The 17,047-nt window shown below is 48.8% G+C and overlaps 1 protein-coding gene across 1 annotated transcript; it reads left to right on the top strand.

The window, feature by feature from the left end:
* Positions 1-1,698: 1,698 nt before the first annotated feature.
* Dffa (DNA fragmentation factor subunit alpha) lies at positions 1,699-15,069 on the top strand. The gene is made up of 6 exons (XM_048414927.3): positions 1,699-1,949; positions 3,579-3,740; positions 4,930-5,072; positions 11,753-11,942; positions 12,110-12,261; positions 13,280-15,069. Exons 1-6 carry the CDS (start codon positions 1,802-1,804, stop codon positions 13,490-13,492), a joined length of 1,008 nt encoding a protein of 335 aa, XP_048270884.1. The 5' UTR covers positions 1,699-1,801; the 3' UTR covers positions 13,493-15,069.
* Positions 15,070-17,047: the final 1,978 nt, after the last annotated feature.

The raw sequence follows: 17,047 nt of genomic DNA, 5'->3' as shown, positions 1-17,047 counted from the left end.
CAGACCCAGTAGTATGTTCCTGTCATCCTGGCTACTTAGGAAGCTGAGACAGGAACAGGAAGAGTTCAAGGCTTGTCTGGGCAATTTAGTGAGACCCTGTCAAAAAAATAATAATGATAAAAAGGGCTGGTGATACAGGTCTGTGATAAAGCATTTGCCCAGCATCTGTAAAGCCAGCTATCATGAGAAAAGAAAGGACACATGACCCCCTATTTGCCCTAAGTCTACCGAGTACCCTATTTTCTTTAAGAAACCCTTTCTTCAGTCTATCTCATCTGGAGATTCTTCAGTGCAGGCAGCCTAAACCACAATCCTGGCTTCATCTGGGTAGAGGTCTTGTTAATTCTGAAATTCACGGGAGAAAAACCAGCCCCATCATTTTGAAAGCAAGCATTTATTAAAATGTTAAATACTGACCAAGATGGAATATGGTCAGGATGACCACGAGTGGCCTCGAGACAGTGTGGGCGGAGCTTCTATGAACAAAGCCCATAGGTCACTGTACTTTCCCATGAGGCCAGACTCCCAGGAAGTTACCTGGTCCTTGGACAGGTGGGGGTTTACAAATTAACTTTAGGTCTAACTGTCTCTGAGAGAACTCGGGCTACACAGTGGGCAGGGCCGGGCAGCATGTCCTGCAATCTGACAAGATCTCTAAGGCTGGAAAAGGAAAACTATGGCTTGGAAGAGTGGCTTATACTATCATACCTGTAATGTCAGCGTTTGCGGTGCTGAGTCAGGAGGGTTACCTGGAGTCTTCGTTTATTTGTTTATTTTATTTAATGACCAGGAGTCATTATGTATGTATGTTTTTGGTTTTTGTTTTTCGAGACAGGGTTTCTCTGTATGTATGAATTTTTAAGACAGTATCTCTTTTCGTTTATGTAACTCTAGCTGTCCTGAAACTCCCTACGCAGATCAGGCTGCCTTGAACTCACTAAGATTCTATCTCTGCCTCCTGAGGAGTAGAGACCTGAGCCACCACGCAACTCAATGTCAACTTTTTGTTTGTTTGTTTGTTTGGGGTTTTGTTGTTGTTGTTTTTGCGACAAGGTTTCTCTGTGTAGCTCTGGCTAGTCTGGAACTCGCCCTTTAGTTCAAGGCTGACCTTGAACTCACAGATCTGCCCACCTCTGCGTCCACAGTACTGGGATTAAAGACGTGCACCATCATTGCCCGGCTGACAACTCTTAAGTAAAACATAAGAACATGGCTAGCAATGTGCTAGCCATGAACTATGCTACCCTGGGTTCCATCATACAGTGTTTCTTGCTTTTTTGTTTTTCGTTTATTAGTTTGTTTTTGTTTGTTTGTTTTTTAGTTTTTCGGGACAGGGATTCTCTTTAGTTTTGCAACCTGTCCTGGAACTAGCTCTGTAGACTAGCTCTGTAGATCCCGATCCTCCGGCCTCTGCCTCCCGAGTACTGGGATTAAAGTACCACCACCACCAGGCATTACTATACTGTGTTTTAAAGAGAAGAAGGGAAGGGGGGTGGGTGAGAAAGAGAGGAGAGAGGAAAGAAAAGAATTTTTAAAAAGAAAGCCACCAATCTCTCCCCCTTTCCTGAGCTGAATCCCGGACCCCAACTTTGAACCCAGAAACCACACTACCCTGGTAGCGCCCTGAAACGCACGCGATTAGCCAGCACTACATCTCCCGGCGTGCCTTGCTCTTCACGTCACTTGCTGTGGCGAGAACTACGTCTCCCGACAGGCCACGGGAGGAGAGGTGCCCGAGATCTGGGAAGCGGCTCTGGACTGCCCGGGATTTCCCAGTCTATCAGGTCGCACTTTAAGGAGAATGGCGCTGTCGTGGGGAACCAGCACCCCGGACCCGGACCCGGACCCGGACGATGTTCTGCCTCTCAAGCCGTGTCTGCTGCGCCGCAACCACAGCCGCGATCAGCACGGCGTGGCGGCCTCCTGCCTCGAGGAGCTGAGGCGCAAAGGTGGGCTGCTGAGGGGACCGGGACGGGGGTACCGGGAGGGGTCGGGAAGGTGACCCCGGTCGCCTAGGGACTGCAGCAGCCCACGTGGGTCCAGTGATTGACAGGGTTTTGGCGCTTTCATTTATCTCCAGTTTGAGGCTCTGTGCGGATCCAGGCTCACTGGCCTGATTCTGAATCCAACGGAGTCCAGCGTATTCTCTCTACTCTGGCTCCCAGAGCGGTTCTGTGGTCCCTGGCCGGGTTGGGACGGGTGTCCACAGTCAGTACCTGTCCCATTAAAAGGGAGCTGCCAGTACCTGCCCCCTTGAATTCATGCGAGGAACGTGAGCTGACCTAGGTTCTGAGCCTGACTACACCGCTTGAACCCTTAGCTTTTCAGCAGCGTAGTGGGTGCATTGCCAGTCTTGCGTCAAGGGATTGTTGGAGCTCTCAAATGAGATGGTGTGTTCAAATTCTTTACAAGCGTTATTATCCCGCAGCAACAAATTGTGTAGCCAAAGAAGTTCTGCAGGGTTTCCATGGAAACTAGCCCAGGACCTGTAGTCATAGTGCATGCTGGGTGTACAGCGCTTCCTCAGAGCCACTGAGAACCAGGAGCAGGGTTTGAGTTGGTGACCGGGATTCTGCCACATCAGTGTTTGCGTTTCACCCAGACACTAGGTTACTTCAGTCTTAATGCCATTTCAGTTGCATTGGCTGGGTGTCCTTGGCAGAGAAGCCTGTGTTTTCTGCAGCTGAGCCTAAAAGAGACTCTCTGTCCTATTTTGGGGGATGACAGCATTGTGGAGAGCCTCTTGCCTGGCAATAATAAAAATGAAAAGCTATTGAGACAAGCTTCTGCCGCGGCTGTATTTTCCTTCAGTTAGAAGAGCCGTGAAGGACGATAGCTACACAGCAAGCAAGCAGCCACTATTCTCTCTCGTTTCTGACACTGGATATGTAGAACTCAAGATAAGCACTGAATAGTGAGCAAGAGTCAGCATTACTTGTCCACAGGCAAATAGACCACGTTCTGGGGAATGGCTCCTATGTCAGGGTGCAGAGAAGCTGCAGGAAACGTTTTCAGGAGCCACTCTGCGTTTAAATGTCAGTTTGGGGTGCTGGAAAGATGGCTCAGCTGTTAAAAGCACTGGCTGCTCTTGCAGATCTGGGTTCAGTTCTAAGCCCCCACATGACAGTTCCCAACCATCTGTAACTCCAGTTTCAGGACATCCAGTGCCCTCTTTTGGCCTCCTTGGGCACAAGACATGAATGTGGCCCACATACATACATTCAGAAAAAACATTCATATATACAAAATCTAAAAAATAAAAATAAAAATGCATCTCAACTGTGCCACTTACTTGTGGGATTTTTGAATAAGTTACCTAATCTCTCTGAGCATGGGTTCATTGTCTGTAAATTGGGAATAAGAATAGGACCTCCCTTACAGGATTCGTAGTTTACCTGACAAGCAATTAGAACAGTACCGGGCATATGGTAAGTGTTACATTGGTACTAAGAATTATGGTTATGATTTATTTATTATTGTCTCCCAGCAATTCTTAGCTCTCGGGGCGCACACGAGAGTTCTAAGAGAGATGTAATTTCCTTGAGATGTTTGTCACCTGCCAAACATTCTATTTTCAGCTTGCGAAGTACTGGCCATTGATGAGTCCCTGACACCAGTCACCCTGGTCCTGGCAGAGGACGGCACAATAGTGGACGATGACGATTACTTCCTATGTCTCCCTTCCAATACCAAGTTTGTGGCACTGGCCTGTAACGAGAAGTGGACGTATAACAATTCGGGTGAGAACTTTGGGCTGGACAGCCGGTGTCGCTGTCACGATTCATTTGACTGCACGGGCAAGCAGATGCCGTTCATCCGACTGTCTAAACCCTACACGGCCATGCTACCTGAGCCCCTCTGTGTACCAGGCACAGGGCTAAGGGATGTAGACGAATGAGACTGTGGCTCTGCCATGTCTAGCCAGGTGACTGGGCAAATTACACAGCCTGCCAGGTCCTTATGGAAATAATAATTACAGTATCTGTCTGTCGCGACTGTGACAACCGAGTCTGTCTCCAGACACTATCCAAGGCCTCGTCTTCGTGAGTGCTCTTCTCTGGCACACAGTAAAGTTCAGTCGAGGTTAGTGATGCCATCATCACCACGGCAGACTCAGATTACCGCTTGCTTGTCCGAGAGCTGGAGAAGCGGCAGCAGGGGGCTGGCGAAGCGTCTGTGGGAAAGACCACTGCTGCTGCGTTGAGGAACTCACCCTTCAGCCGTCGCTTTACCAGCCACCATTGTGCCTGCTGTCCCAGTTAAGGAACGAGTCAGTCCCCACCCCTCGCTACCCCAGGACCAGTGCTGCTGGTGGGAGCGAATATTGTCACGTACAAAAACACCACAGCCAAGCATGGTGGCCGGCACCTGTGATCCCAGAACTTAGGAGTCAAGGCAAGCGGATCAGAAGTCCTAGGCTAACCTCCACGACACAGTGAATTCAAGCCTAGCTCGGGCTACATGAAACCCCAGCTCCCCAGGTCCCCAAAAAAGAACACACCCAAGCACAAGACTAATCAAAGAGAGGTGTGGGCTTTGGCCCATGTTTGACCGTACCATAGGCTTAAGTGGCTGCTGCTTTCTTTTTTTCCTTTTGAGACAAGGTTTTCCTCTGAAGATCAGGTTGGCCTCAGACTTGCTGCAGTCCCCCTGCCTCAGCGTCTCGAGGGCTGGGATTAAAGATGTTAGCCACCACACGTAATGCAGTACAGTTTCACAAAGAAATAGGGGGTGGGACACAGAAGACAGAAGAGAACAAGGCCCGAGGTGGGGATTAGCGTTCCTGTGACATCCTGTGAAAAGGTGCGTCCCTGTCGTGACATCGTGACAGGCAGACGGCCATGCTCATTCTCCATACTGCTGAGTGTTGGGGTTGAAGGCAGAGCGGCCCCTGAATTACTGACCTGGCTGGCATTCTCTCTGTATCAGATGGAGGAACAGCCTGGGTTTCCCAAGAGTCCTTCGATGCCGACGAAACAGACAGCGGAGCAGGGGTGAAGTGGAAGAACGTGGCCAGGCAGCTGAAAGAGGACCTGTCCAGTATCATCCTGCTCTCAGAAGAGGACCTCCAAGTGAGTCCCCTCCACAGCTCACAATACTCACTAGCCTCTCTGTCCTGGTGCCTTAGGTTCTGTGCCCCCATTTCTCCTGCTGTAGTAATTCCATTTTTTTGTGGGGGGGGGTGCAGTTCAAGACAGGGTTTCTTTATACAACAGCCCTAACTGTCCTGGAACTCACTCTGTAGACCAGGCTGGCCCCGAACTCACACAGATCCGCTTGCCTCTGCCCTCCGAGTGCTGGGATTAAAGGCCTACGCCACCATTGTCTGGCAGAGTTCCTTTTTATTTTTTATTGTCTGTTGATATCTTGTTTTTTTTCTTTTAATTGTCCATTTATTTGCAGTTTTTAAGATTTTTTTCTTGTTTTTTTTTTGAGACAAGGTTTCCTCTGTGTAGCCCTGGCTGTCCTAGAACTCACAGAGCTCTCCCTACCTCTGCCTCCTGAGTGCTGGGATTAAAAGCATGTGCCAGCGCTCACAGCCTTTAGCATCTTTTAAAGATGTTTGTTTGTTTGTTTGTTTGTTTGTTTGGAGATAGAGTCTTACTAGGTAGCCCTGTCTATCCTGGACCTCACTCTGTAGACCAGGCTGGCCTCAGTCTCACAGAGATCTGCCTGCCTCCACCTCCTGAGTGCTGGGATTAAAGGCTAAGATTTTTTTTGCCCAGCTAGGATTTACTTTTATTTCTGTGTATGTGTGCCTCTCTGTGGGTGTCCACAGAAGACAGAAAAGTGCATTGGATCTTCTGGAGTTGGAGTTAAAGGTGGGTTATGAGCTGCCCGACTTGGTGTTGTGAACTAAGCTCCAGTTATCTGAAAAGGCAGCAAGCTTGCTTAATCGCTGAGCCCTGTTTTGGTTTTTTGAGAGGCTGGCTCCTCATGGTCTCCCCCAAAGTGCTGGGATGGCAGGTGTGCAGTACCCCACTGCTTGCTGCTTTCTGAGCTGACTTATTAGTGCTAGGGCTTCAGTGCTGAGCCCTGCTCTACCACTGAGCCGCACTTCTAACCGGTCAGCCCCGGTAGTCCTCAACTCCTAAGTCAGCCTAACAACCAAGAACCTCCATTTTGTGAGTCTCCTCTAGTCTTTTTCAAAATCTAGTATTTTATTTTTACATGTATGAGTGTTTTGTCTGCATGTTTGTCTATGCACCATTTACATGCCTGATGCCCTTGGGGACCAGAAGAAGGTGTCCCATACCCTAGAACTGGAATCGCGAAGAGCCGTGAACAACCAGGTCCGTGCCTAGAAACTCATCTTGGGTCTTCTGCAAGATCTGCGCGTGCTCTTGGCCTCTGAACTGTCTCTTCAGTCTTTTGTCAACATTCAGTATGCATCAGATTCATGAGTGAATTTTTTAAAATGTAACTGTCCAGGCCCCACCCTAGACTTATTCAAGAGAATCACAGAGTGGTATATAGGGAGTGGTGGGGCTACTATGTAGATTGGGAGATGATAAGGAAGTGACTTTCTGATTACTTTTTAAACTTACAAGTTTATTTTGAATAAATAAGATAAATTGTAACTGGAAGTTTCTCATCCTGCCTGGTCCTGCAGCCACTTTTAAAATAACCACTCTGAGTCTTTTTTTTTTTTAATATTTATTTATTTATTATGTATACAATATTCTGTCTGTGTGTATGTCTGCAGGCCAGAAGAGGGCACCAGACCTCATTACAGATGGTTGTGAACCACCATGTGGTTGCTGGGAATTGAACTCAGGACCTCTGGAAGAGCAGGCAATGCTCTTAACCACTGAGCCATCTCTCCAGCCCCCACTCTGAGTCTTAATATTAATCATAAACAGTTTTGTCTAGTAGCTCAGGCTTATTATTAACTAGCTCTTACAACTTAAATTAACCCATTTCTTTTATTGTATATTTTACCATGAGGCATGTGGCTTGTTACCTCACATCTTACTTCTCCGGCAACTGCTGTCGTCTTCCTCACTCTGCCTTCTTTCTCCCTCACCCCCTGCTTGGATTTCCCACCTGGTTATATTCTGTCCTGCCACAGGCCAAAGCAGCTTCTTTATTAACCAATGGTAATAAAACATATTCACAGTATACAGAGGGGCACCCCACACCAGTAAATATATTCACATAGTTCAAAATCCAAGAGGTATAAAAAATAAGTTGATGTAGGGGTGCCGCCTTTAATCCCTGCACTCAGGAGGCAGAGGCAGGAGGAGCTCTGTGGGTTCAAGGCCAGCCTGGTCCACATAGTATGTTCCAGGGCAGCCAGGACTACAGAATGAGACCCTGCCTTGAAAAAAAAAAAAGTAATAAAAAGATAATGTCCTCAGTAAATGAAGCAGAGGTGTCCATCCACTGCTGACTAGGTCAGCAGAGTGTGGTGAGTGTGTCCATAAAAAGGCTGGGCTCTCAGGGCTGAGGAGAGAGCAAGCACCAAGATGAGTCCAATCCTCAGAGGCCATGTGAAAACAGCCCCCGTGATGGTGCACGCTGTGTCCCAGCACTGGAGAGGCAGGCGGGTGGTCCCTGGGAAGCTTGCCGGCTAGCCAGCCTTATCCGCCTGCTCAGAGAGAGACACAAGGGTGGGTAGGACTCGAGGGACACTAGCCTCCACATGCATGTAGACACGTGTACACATGGAGGGACACTAGCCGAGGCTGTCCTCCAGCCTCCACATGCATGTCGACACATGTATACACATGGAGGGACGCTAGCCGAGGCCGTCCTCCAGCCTTCACATGCATGTAGACACATGAGCACGTACGCAGAAAGGAATGGTCTTATCACATGCTACAATACCATTGAGTCTTTTTTAAATTTAGCAGTGTGTGTGATGGGAGAGGCTGGCCTCTCGTGGCCACATGTGGAAGGAGGAGAATGGCTTAGTGGAGGCAGTCCTCCCCGTCCACCTTTATGTGGGACCTGGATTTGAACTCAGGTCCTCAGACTTGCACAGCAAGCGCACCATCCACCAGCCCAATGTCAGTGAATCCTAAAAGCACTGTAGGAAGTGAAAGAAGCCAGATAATAGGCCATATAATTTATGATTGCATCATCTAAAAATTTGTATGTATTTACTTCTTTATTTTGGTTGTTTTCTTTGGGACAAGCCTTGCTTTGAAGCCCTGGGTGGCCTGGATCTTACTACATTCGAGGCTCAGGTTGGCCTCGAACTTGCAGAAAGTAATCTTGCTGCTTCCACCTCCCAAGTGCTGGAACTTCAGATGTTGGCTCTGTGATTACCTTTATATGAATTTGCTAGAATTTGCAGTACCATAGAGAGTAAAAGTCGATTAAGCTGAGGGTAGTAGTACTGGACTATAGCCCAGCGCTTGGGAGAGTGAGACAAAGGGACCATAAGAGTGTGGCCAGCCTGGGCTACATAGTAAGACCCTGACTTTAAAACAAATAAACAAGCTGGGCAGTGGTGGTGCTTGCCTTTAACCTAGCACTCAGGAGGTAGAGGAAGGCAATCTCTGAGTTCAAAGCCAGCCTGGTCTACAGAGTGAGTTCCAGGACAGCCAGGGCTACACAGAGAAACCCTGTCTCAGAAAACAACAACAACAAAAAACAAGGTAAATAAATAGATAAATGATTGTGTGGCAGTGGGAAGAGCTAGGGAGTAATTGTTAATGAGTTCGGTTTTAGATGGTAAATTTTTTTCTCAGCCCTGGGATGGTCTGTACACAGGCTTCATCACTGAGCTGCACCCCCAGCAGTGGGGAAATCGTGTAAGATGGGCTATGGTGGTGGAATGTGCTAAAGCTCCCCACGGGGAAGAATCATGTGGACGCTCTGGAAAAGCCGGAGTCCTTCCGCGATTTACTTTCCCCTCCTGAGACCACTGATCTGTCGGTTTCCCTCTCAAAGATACTTTGTCTACAAACAAGTATACATATGCTTTCTCTTCCTCCTTTTTTACGTATACAGAGGTGTATCGACTTTTATTATTTATTTATTTTTATAATTTTCTAACTTTGTGCATGTGTGTGTATGTGTGTGTGTGTGTGTTTTGGGTGCATCAGGTCTCCTGGAGCTGAGCTTCCCCGTGTGAGTGATGAGAACTGGTCCCAGGTCGTCTGGGAATAGTACCTGGTCTTACTTACTGCTGAGTCATCTCTCCAACCATGTTTGTGTGTGCATGTGTGTGTGCATGCACACATGTGTGAGACAGGGCAGGGCTCAACTGCGCATGCACATGTGGAGGCCAGAGGTCTATATTGGGTATCTTCAGCCATTTTATAGAGATGCTTGTCTGTAAAATAAATTCAGGGTGTAATTGCTCTATTAAAGAGTATGTGCATTTAAAACATTGGCAGGTTCCCAGGAGATAACAAACTGAGAGCCTCAGAACAAGATGGCGCCTACATGGGGAGGTTGGAGTTCTGGACAGAGGGAAATCAGGAACCTTTTCAATTTCCTTGTAGGTGTGACTGGGTGTGTAAGTACAGGCCCGCAGAGGTTGTAGGAGTGTCAGGACCCTGGAGCTGGAGTTCCAGGAGAGTGTGCGCCATCTGCATCACAGGAGAGTGTGAACTGTCTGCATCACAGGAGAGTGTGAACTGTCTGCAGTCATGGGAGAGTGTGCGCTGTCTGCAGTCACAGGAGAGTGTGAGCCGTCTGTCTGCCTTTCCTTTGCTGGGATTAAGGCATAAACCGCCATACCTAGATTTTTTTCTTTTTTGTTTGTTTGTTTTGTTTAGTTATTTTCTAATTAAAGTTTTTTTCATTTATTTTACATACCAACTACAGACTTTTTTTTTCTTTTTTGAACACAAGAATCATTTTATCATTAGCCCACCCTACCTCTGTGAAATTTGCATGTTTCTTAAGCTGCACAGCAAACTAGCATGCCAACTGTTTGGTCTTCTCCTTGAGAAGCAGTGTTGTTGTTGATTTGAGACCTATCGTATATATTCCAGACTGGCCTTAACTTGCCACGTAGCCATGGGTGACTTTGAGGCTCTGATCTTACAGCCTCTGCCGTCACAGGTTGAAGATACCATGTCATTGCTCAGTGTAGGTTACATTTTAAAACAGAATCTTGCCGGGCAGTGGTGGCACACACCTTTAATCCCAGCCTGGTCTACAGAGTGAGTTCCAGGACAGCCAGGACTACACAAAGAATCCCTGTCTCAAAAAAAACCAAACCAAATAAAGCAGAAGCAGACTCTTGGGTGGCATGATGGCTCAGCAGTAAAAGTGTTTGCACTCAGGCCTGACGTTCTGAGTGCAGAGCCCCAGACCCCAGTAAAAAGCCAGGCTACCTTCTTGAAAAGCAGGCCTGCCCTCAGCTCCATTACTCCGCCTACCTTATTTTCTGTCCTATCAAAGGGCCAAGGCAGTCTCTTTATTAACCAATGAGAATAACACATAGAAGGCCCACCTACATAATTTCCCCTTTTTCTATTTAAACAAAAAAGAAAGGCTTTCACTTTAACATAGTAAAATTAAGATGCCATGGAGCCAGCCACCAGGTCAGACATGCTGAATCTTTTCTGGTAAGCCACTACCTCATGGTGCTACACAAATTATTAGAAATGGGTTAATATCAAGATATGAGAGTTAGTCAGTAACTAACTCTCTAGAGATAATGGGCCAGGCAGTGCTTAAATGAATACAATTTGTGTGTTGTTATTTCCGGGGCTAAGCTAGCTGTGCGGGAGCCAGGTGGGATGAAAAGCAGGCCTGCCCGCAGCTCCATCACTACACCTTCTCATCTCCACTTGCATAGACAAAAATAAATACATAAATATTCTTAAGAAACAGGGCCAGCAGGGGCTGGAGAGATGGCTCAGTGGTTAAGAGCACTGCCTGCTCTTCCAAAGGTCCTGAGTTCAATTCCCGGCAACCACATGATGGCTCACAACCATCTGTAGTGAGGTCTGGTGCCCTCTTCTGGCCTTCAAGCATGCATGTAGACAGAATATTATATGCATAATAAATAAATATTTAAATATATATATATATTAAAAAAAAAGGAAAAAAAAAAAGAAACAGGGCCAGCAGCTCGGCTTAGTGGGTAGAGGCACTTGCCGCCAAGCTCAGAGGCCTCCGTTTCGTCACCAGAACTCACAGGGTAGAAAGACTCAATTCTCCACTGTGCACGCTAGCGTCTTCATGCCTCCTCCACTCAGACACCGTATACACAGTAGCAACAATAACAGATCTTAAAATCCCTTATATTGATTCATTGTGGAAACGGTCAGTTGCATCCTTTAGTTTCTGTCTTGGATTTTTTTTGTAAGGTTTAATGAGATGTGTGTGTGCTAGGAGGTAGCGTGCACCTGAGCACAGGTGCTGGTAGAGGCCAGAGGTGTGGATCCCCTGAAGCTGGAGCTACAGGAGGTTGTGAGCCACCCAGTATGGGTGCAAGGAACTGAGCTCAGGTCCTCTGCACGCTTAGTACATAAGGTGCTGAGCCATCTCTGCAGCCCACAGAGTTGAATTTCTAAGTGAAGACTTGTTTGTTTGGGGTAGGGTTTCTCTGTATAGCCCTAGCTGTCCTGGACTAGTTCCACAGACCAGGCTGGCCTCGAACTTGCAGAGATCCACCCGCTTCTGCCTCCGAGTACTGGGATTAAAGGTGTGTACCCCACTGCACAGCCCTTAATTTTGTTTTTAACAAGACCCCCATTTTCACACTAGAGTTTTGGAAAGGGATGTGCCTGAGAGCTGCCACACTCCCTTGAGGTTTCTCAGAGCCTTTATTGTCTGCCAGGCACTCATTGACATCCCGTGTTCAGAACTGGCTCAGGAACTTAGCCAAAGCTGTGCCGCTGTCCAAGGGCTCCAGAACACACTCCAGCAGGTGCTTGACCAGAGAGAGGAGGCCCGCCAGTCCAAGCAGCTCCTAGAACTGTATCTCCGGGCCTTGGAGAAGGAGGGCGCCATCTTCTCCAACCAGGAAGGTAGGACTCGGCTACTCTGAGAGCCTCCTGGAGGGTGGGCCAGGTCTGCAGATTCCCTGAAGACGACAGTCCCCTGGGCGTGCGGCTTCTCTCACCTTGACGGGTCCTTGCTTGGCTGAGTGACTGTGGGCTCACCACCTGCTGCCTTCCTCTGGTCTACTCTGCAGAGCCCAAAGCCACCCTCGGTGGAGACGTGGATGCGGTGGACACGGGCATCAGCAAAGAGATGGCTTCCCAAGTGGCACTTACAAGCCAGATCCTCACTGCGCTGAAGGAGAAGCCTGCCCCAGAGCTGAGTTTATCTAGTCAGGATTTGGAGGTGGGCAAGACGTAGGGGCCCTCACCTGCAGAGAATGACCTTCCCAGGAAGTAGGAAGTGTGGTTTGGAGGTGCAGAGGCATGTATCATGTATGTGGTTTCATGTACGTGGTATCATGTATGTGGTTTCATGTACGTGGTATCATGTATGTGGTTTCATGTACGTGGTATCATGTATGTGGCTTCTCTCACCTCTGCAGGCTGACCCACAGCTGATGTTTGCCTTTTAACACATTTGCAAACATCTCACTTAATCTAAATCCAAGTGGCTTTTTTCCCTTTTTTTTTTTTTTTTTTTTCAAGACAGGGTCTCTCTATGTAGCCTTGGCTGTCCTGGAACTTGCTGTGTAGACCAGGCTGCCCTTGAACTCACATCAACCTGCCTCTCCCTCAAAAGTGCTGGGATTAAAGTTGCCGCCACCACCCAGATCCGAGTGGCTTTTAAGAGTAAAGGGATCCTCAGGTCATCTAACATTAGTCTTTAGTTCAAGTTGATAATGACCTGACCTGGAGGAATTGCTGGGTTCAAGCTTCTGAGGTGGCTTCAAAATCTAGAATCAAAAATCCCTAAGTACTGCACGGCCAGTACGGTAGCACAGAAGGCAAACAGAAGGCTGGGGGTGACGATCAGCCCTTGGCGGACATTCACGGCTTGTGAATGTCGGTTTCATCCTCAGCACCATGGGGTGAGCAGGCAGCCTGGGGGGCCCGTCCTGTGCTGGCTACCTAGAGGGAGTCCCTCGGGGTGGGTATTCTTTACCCTTTGTTCTTGCCCCTGTGCACCGAGTGCCTCCCAATTCTAGGTAGAAGGAAAGGGAATTATAGCCACTCGAGCCTCGTTCATCTTCCTGTTGTGCTTGAGTGATCGTGTGCTCTGAAAGGGACATTGCCATGCATTCGAGGCCAGCCCGGGCTGCAGTCCAGGACCGTGTCTCTAAAGAGAAGAAGAGGAAAAAGCGGGCGCGCACAGGCAAGGGTCCCAGAAGCTGTGGGCTCAGTAATTCTTATTCTCGCTGCAGCTGGTCTCCAAGGAGGACCCCAGATCCCTGGCTGTTGCTATGAGCTGGGATGTAGAGAAGGCAGAGACAGTCCAGAAGGCCTGCAGCACAGAGCTCGCCCTGCGCCTGCAGCAAGTGCAGAGCTTGCGTTCCCTCAGGAATGTCTCGGTGAGGAGAGATCCACTGCCTGAGGAACAACAGAGCCCCAAACGTGCCAGACAAGACCCCGAGTAGCTCCACCGGCAGCACGCTTTGCTGAGGAAGCCCTTGGTTTTGTTAGCAGTGAACAACATCCCCTTCCCACTGTACCGCCCCCGTGCTGCTCTACCTCCTGCCTTCCAGGACGCTGTTGTAGCAGAGGTGGCCACGCCCTCCAGAGAGGCCGCTCCGCTCCACACGTGTGCCCTTCTACCTCCTCTCCGTGGTGCACTTAGGTCTTCATTTTTGTTTCTTGTATGTGTATGAGTGTTTTGCTTGTATGTATGTCCATGTACCACGTGTGTATCTTGAGTCCACAAAGGCCAGAAGAGGGTGTCAGGTCCCCTGGAACTGGAGTTACAGACTCTGGGTACTCTGGAAGACAAGCCACACTTTTAGCCACTGGGCCATCTCTCCAGCTCCCAGAATGTTCTCATTGTATGTTCGGCCTCAGGGGCCAAGTAAAGTATTGTCCAAGGCTGTGAAAATCTCTCCTGCTTTGGACTCAATGTCCTTATTTACAACTTGAACAGTAGAGTTTTAGACACAGATAATGGAAAGAAAAGGCTGACAGCAGTGATCATGGCCATGAACTTACTTCTCAAGCTAATGAATGGCTGGTGTTTGTTTAAAGGCATATACTGAATCTGCAGCTCCCAGGGACATGGAATCTAAGCCACCATCTCTAGTATCTGACTCAGGGCTGCGGAGCTGTTGCCACCGCAAAACTCTGATACATTTTCTAATATGCTCTGCCAGCAGGGGGTCCAAGGCGTCATTAAGTGATTCTCCTCGCGTGCTCTGTGGGTCGCGTGCTCTGTGGGTCCCGGTCTCTGCAGAGCAGAGCATTTCTGGCTTTCTCTCCCGTATCTGCTCAGACTTCTGCAACTTCGCAGCCTATGTGCAGGCTGCTTTCAGGGAAAGGACGCTCAGTTACGGGGCATTTGACTGCAGGCAGTGGTGGCGCACGCCTTTATTCCCGAGGCAGGTGGGTCTCTGTGAGTTTGAGGCTAGCCTGGTCTAGGAGCGAGTTCCAGGACAGGCTCCAAACTACTACACAAAGAAACCCTGTCTCAAAAAACCAAAACCAAAACCAAACAAAACAAAACTAGTGCTGTTGAGAGACACACGTCTCAGTTACTTTTCATTCTGTGTGTGTGTGTGTGTGTGTGTGTGCGTGTCTCTGTGTCTGTGTGTGTGTGTGTCTGTGTGTGTGTAGGTTCTGGGTGCTGAGGATTGAACTAGGGCTTCATACATGCTAAGCATGTTCCTCCTAATGACCCCCCCCAGCATTGGCCAGTTAAGCAAAGAAATATAGCATTAAGTCTTGGGGTGAAGGCGGGGTACAGAAAACAGATAGAATTGCTTCCTTGCCTTCAGCAGGAGTCATGTCTGCCAGCAGCTTTTACATCTCAGTGCCTTACACGTCAGTTCCTGTGTCAGCACCGCCAGCTCCCCAGCATCCCTGTGATGCCGCTCAGTCCTTAAATAAAGCCAATGCTGATGGTGCCCGTCGGTCTTTAAATAAAGCCACCCCGTGATGCCTCTCAGTCCTTAAATAAAGCCACCCCGTGATGCCTCTCAGTCCTTAAATAAAGCCACCGCTGATGCTGCCTCTTGGTCCTTACTGTCACTTGTTCAGAAACACCAATCCCTCCTGAGTGTAAAGTACACAAATACTAAGGGAAATGTCTTCTGATAAAATAGTGTGTGTGCCGCTGTCTGCTGTGACCGTGTGCACAGTCAGCTGTCGGGTCATTGATTACCGTGGATTCTCAGAGGCGGGTTGGCAGAATGAGTGGACCATGAGCCCTAACAGCACAGCAGCCTTGTCCTGGCCGTGTGATTTCCCCAGTGAGGTTCTGAACAGAGTAATGTCTGTCCTTGGACTTGAGGTTAAACGTGTAGATTCCTAGAAGTCCAGGTTACATTAGAACTAAAAATACTAACGACATAAATAACCTTAGCACTTAGGACCTCTGAGTTTGAGGCCAGCCTGGTCTACAGCATGGGTTCCAAGCCAGCCAAGGTTACAGAGGAAGACCCCCTGGTCTCAAAAAATATGAGTGAATTTCAAAATAGAATCAGGTTTTGGGCTAAAATAATTTGGTCCAGGAGTTTGCTTTGGGTTATTTATCTGTTCTGGGAATCACCTTTCTTTCCTTCCACCACGTGGGCCCTGATGACTGAACTCAGTTCTTCAGACTGGAGGAGGTAAGCGCCCTTACCCGCCGAGCCAGCTTGCCAGACACCAAACAGATTCCATCCGTGTGGATGATCAGCACGATTGAGTCTTGCAGGAAGCCAGGTACCCTGCTATGGTGCACCTGTTACCCACTGCTTGAGAGGAGGATCATTTGAGGCCAGTCTGGGCAAAATCCTCTCAGATAGGAAAGTAGTACTATAGGAATGATTTACTTATTAAAATGTTTAGACTGACTTAAAGCGGAGGAGTGCTTGTTTGCATGAATGGTTGTGTGCCACAGGTGTGTCTGGTGCCCCTGGGGATCAGAAGAGGGCACTGGATACCCCGGAACTGGAGTTATGGATGATGGTGAGCTGCCATGTGGGTACTGAGAGCCTCAAACTCAGGTCCTCTTTGAGAGCAACTAGTGCTCCTAACTGACTGCTGAGCCGTCTCTCCAGCCCCCTCCCCATTTTTAAAAATTGTTTGTGTGTGATGTGAAATGGATGCAGGCATCGTGGGTACCAGGGCACACACGTGAGTCAGATGCAGGCATCGTGGTTACCAGGGCACACACGTGAGTCAGATGCAGGCATCGTGGTTACCAGGGCACACACGCGAGTCAGATGCAGGCATCGTGGGTACCAGGGCACACACGCGAGTCAGATGCAGGCATCGTGGGTACTAGGGCACACACGCGAGTCAGATGCAGGCATCGTGGGTACCAGGGCACACACGCGAGTCAGATGCAGGCATCGTGGGTACCAGGGCGCACACGCGAATCCGAGAAGCAAAGTCACCAGGCTCGCTCGCTCAGCACCTTTGCTGCTGGGTCATCTCCCCAGGACGCTGGGTGCTAAATCCCCAAGGCTGAAGGGCTTGCATGAAATGCCACGTGGCCTGGGGAGAAGGCGGGTCCCTTTCACACCCCAGCGTCAGGAGGTGTGAGGCAGGAGCATCGTCAGCACTGTCAGTGAGTCTAGGGAAGCCCTGCCCAAAGATGGGCTGAGAGCAGCTGAAGAACACGAGCCCACCCTACCATCCCCTTCCCACCCCACCATGGCACCCGACCTGCAAGAGAGATGCAGCCACTTGGCCGTGTGCTAAAGAGGGGCTGAGTGAGGCCGGCCTGGGTAGGAGAGAAGAATGTCGAGGCCAGGCAGGGACTAACGACCTCTCCATTAACCTTACTGTGCTCTTTCGACTCCGGTCCAAATGTCGGTCCCCGTTAGGCAATTGGCTTTGACAGGAGCCCTGCTAATCACCACTTCCTAACCTTTAATTTCTAGATAAAAGCAAGAGAAGAAAATGAGTGGATTTTTCATTTTCCAGAGAGAAAGGGCTAATGGTCATCTTTGAAATATATACATCTCATCCATTACAGGAGTTATTACCGAGTCCTTACT

This window comes from Myodes glareolus, chromosome 6, assembly GCF_982192425.1.
Source record: "Myodes glareolus chromosome 6, mMyoGla1.1, whole genome shotgun sequence".
NCBI lineage: Eukaryota > Metazoa > Chordata > Mammalia > Rodentia > Cricetidae > Myodes > Myodes glareolus.
This window is presented reverse-complemented; position numbering and strand designations above follow the sequence as displayed.

What these genes read in the sequence shown, in the direction of transcription:
- Dffa (XM_048414927.3), top strand. Translation starts at nt 1,802, where the DNA reads ATGGCGCTGTCGTGGGGAACCAGCACCCCGGACCCGGACCCGGACCCG. An exon ending in CGAGGAGCTGAGGCGCAAAG is followed by an intron (nt 1,950 to 3,578) that starts GTGGGCTGCTGA and finishes TTCTATTTTCAG; the next exon opens with CTTGCGAAGTACTGGCCATT. An exon ending in TCTCAGAAGAGGACCTCCAA is followed by an intron (nt 5,073 to 11,752) that starts GTGAGTCCCCTC and finishes ATTGTCTGCCAG; the next exon opens with GCACTCATTGACATCCCGTG.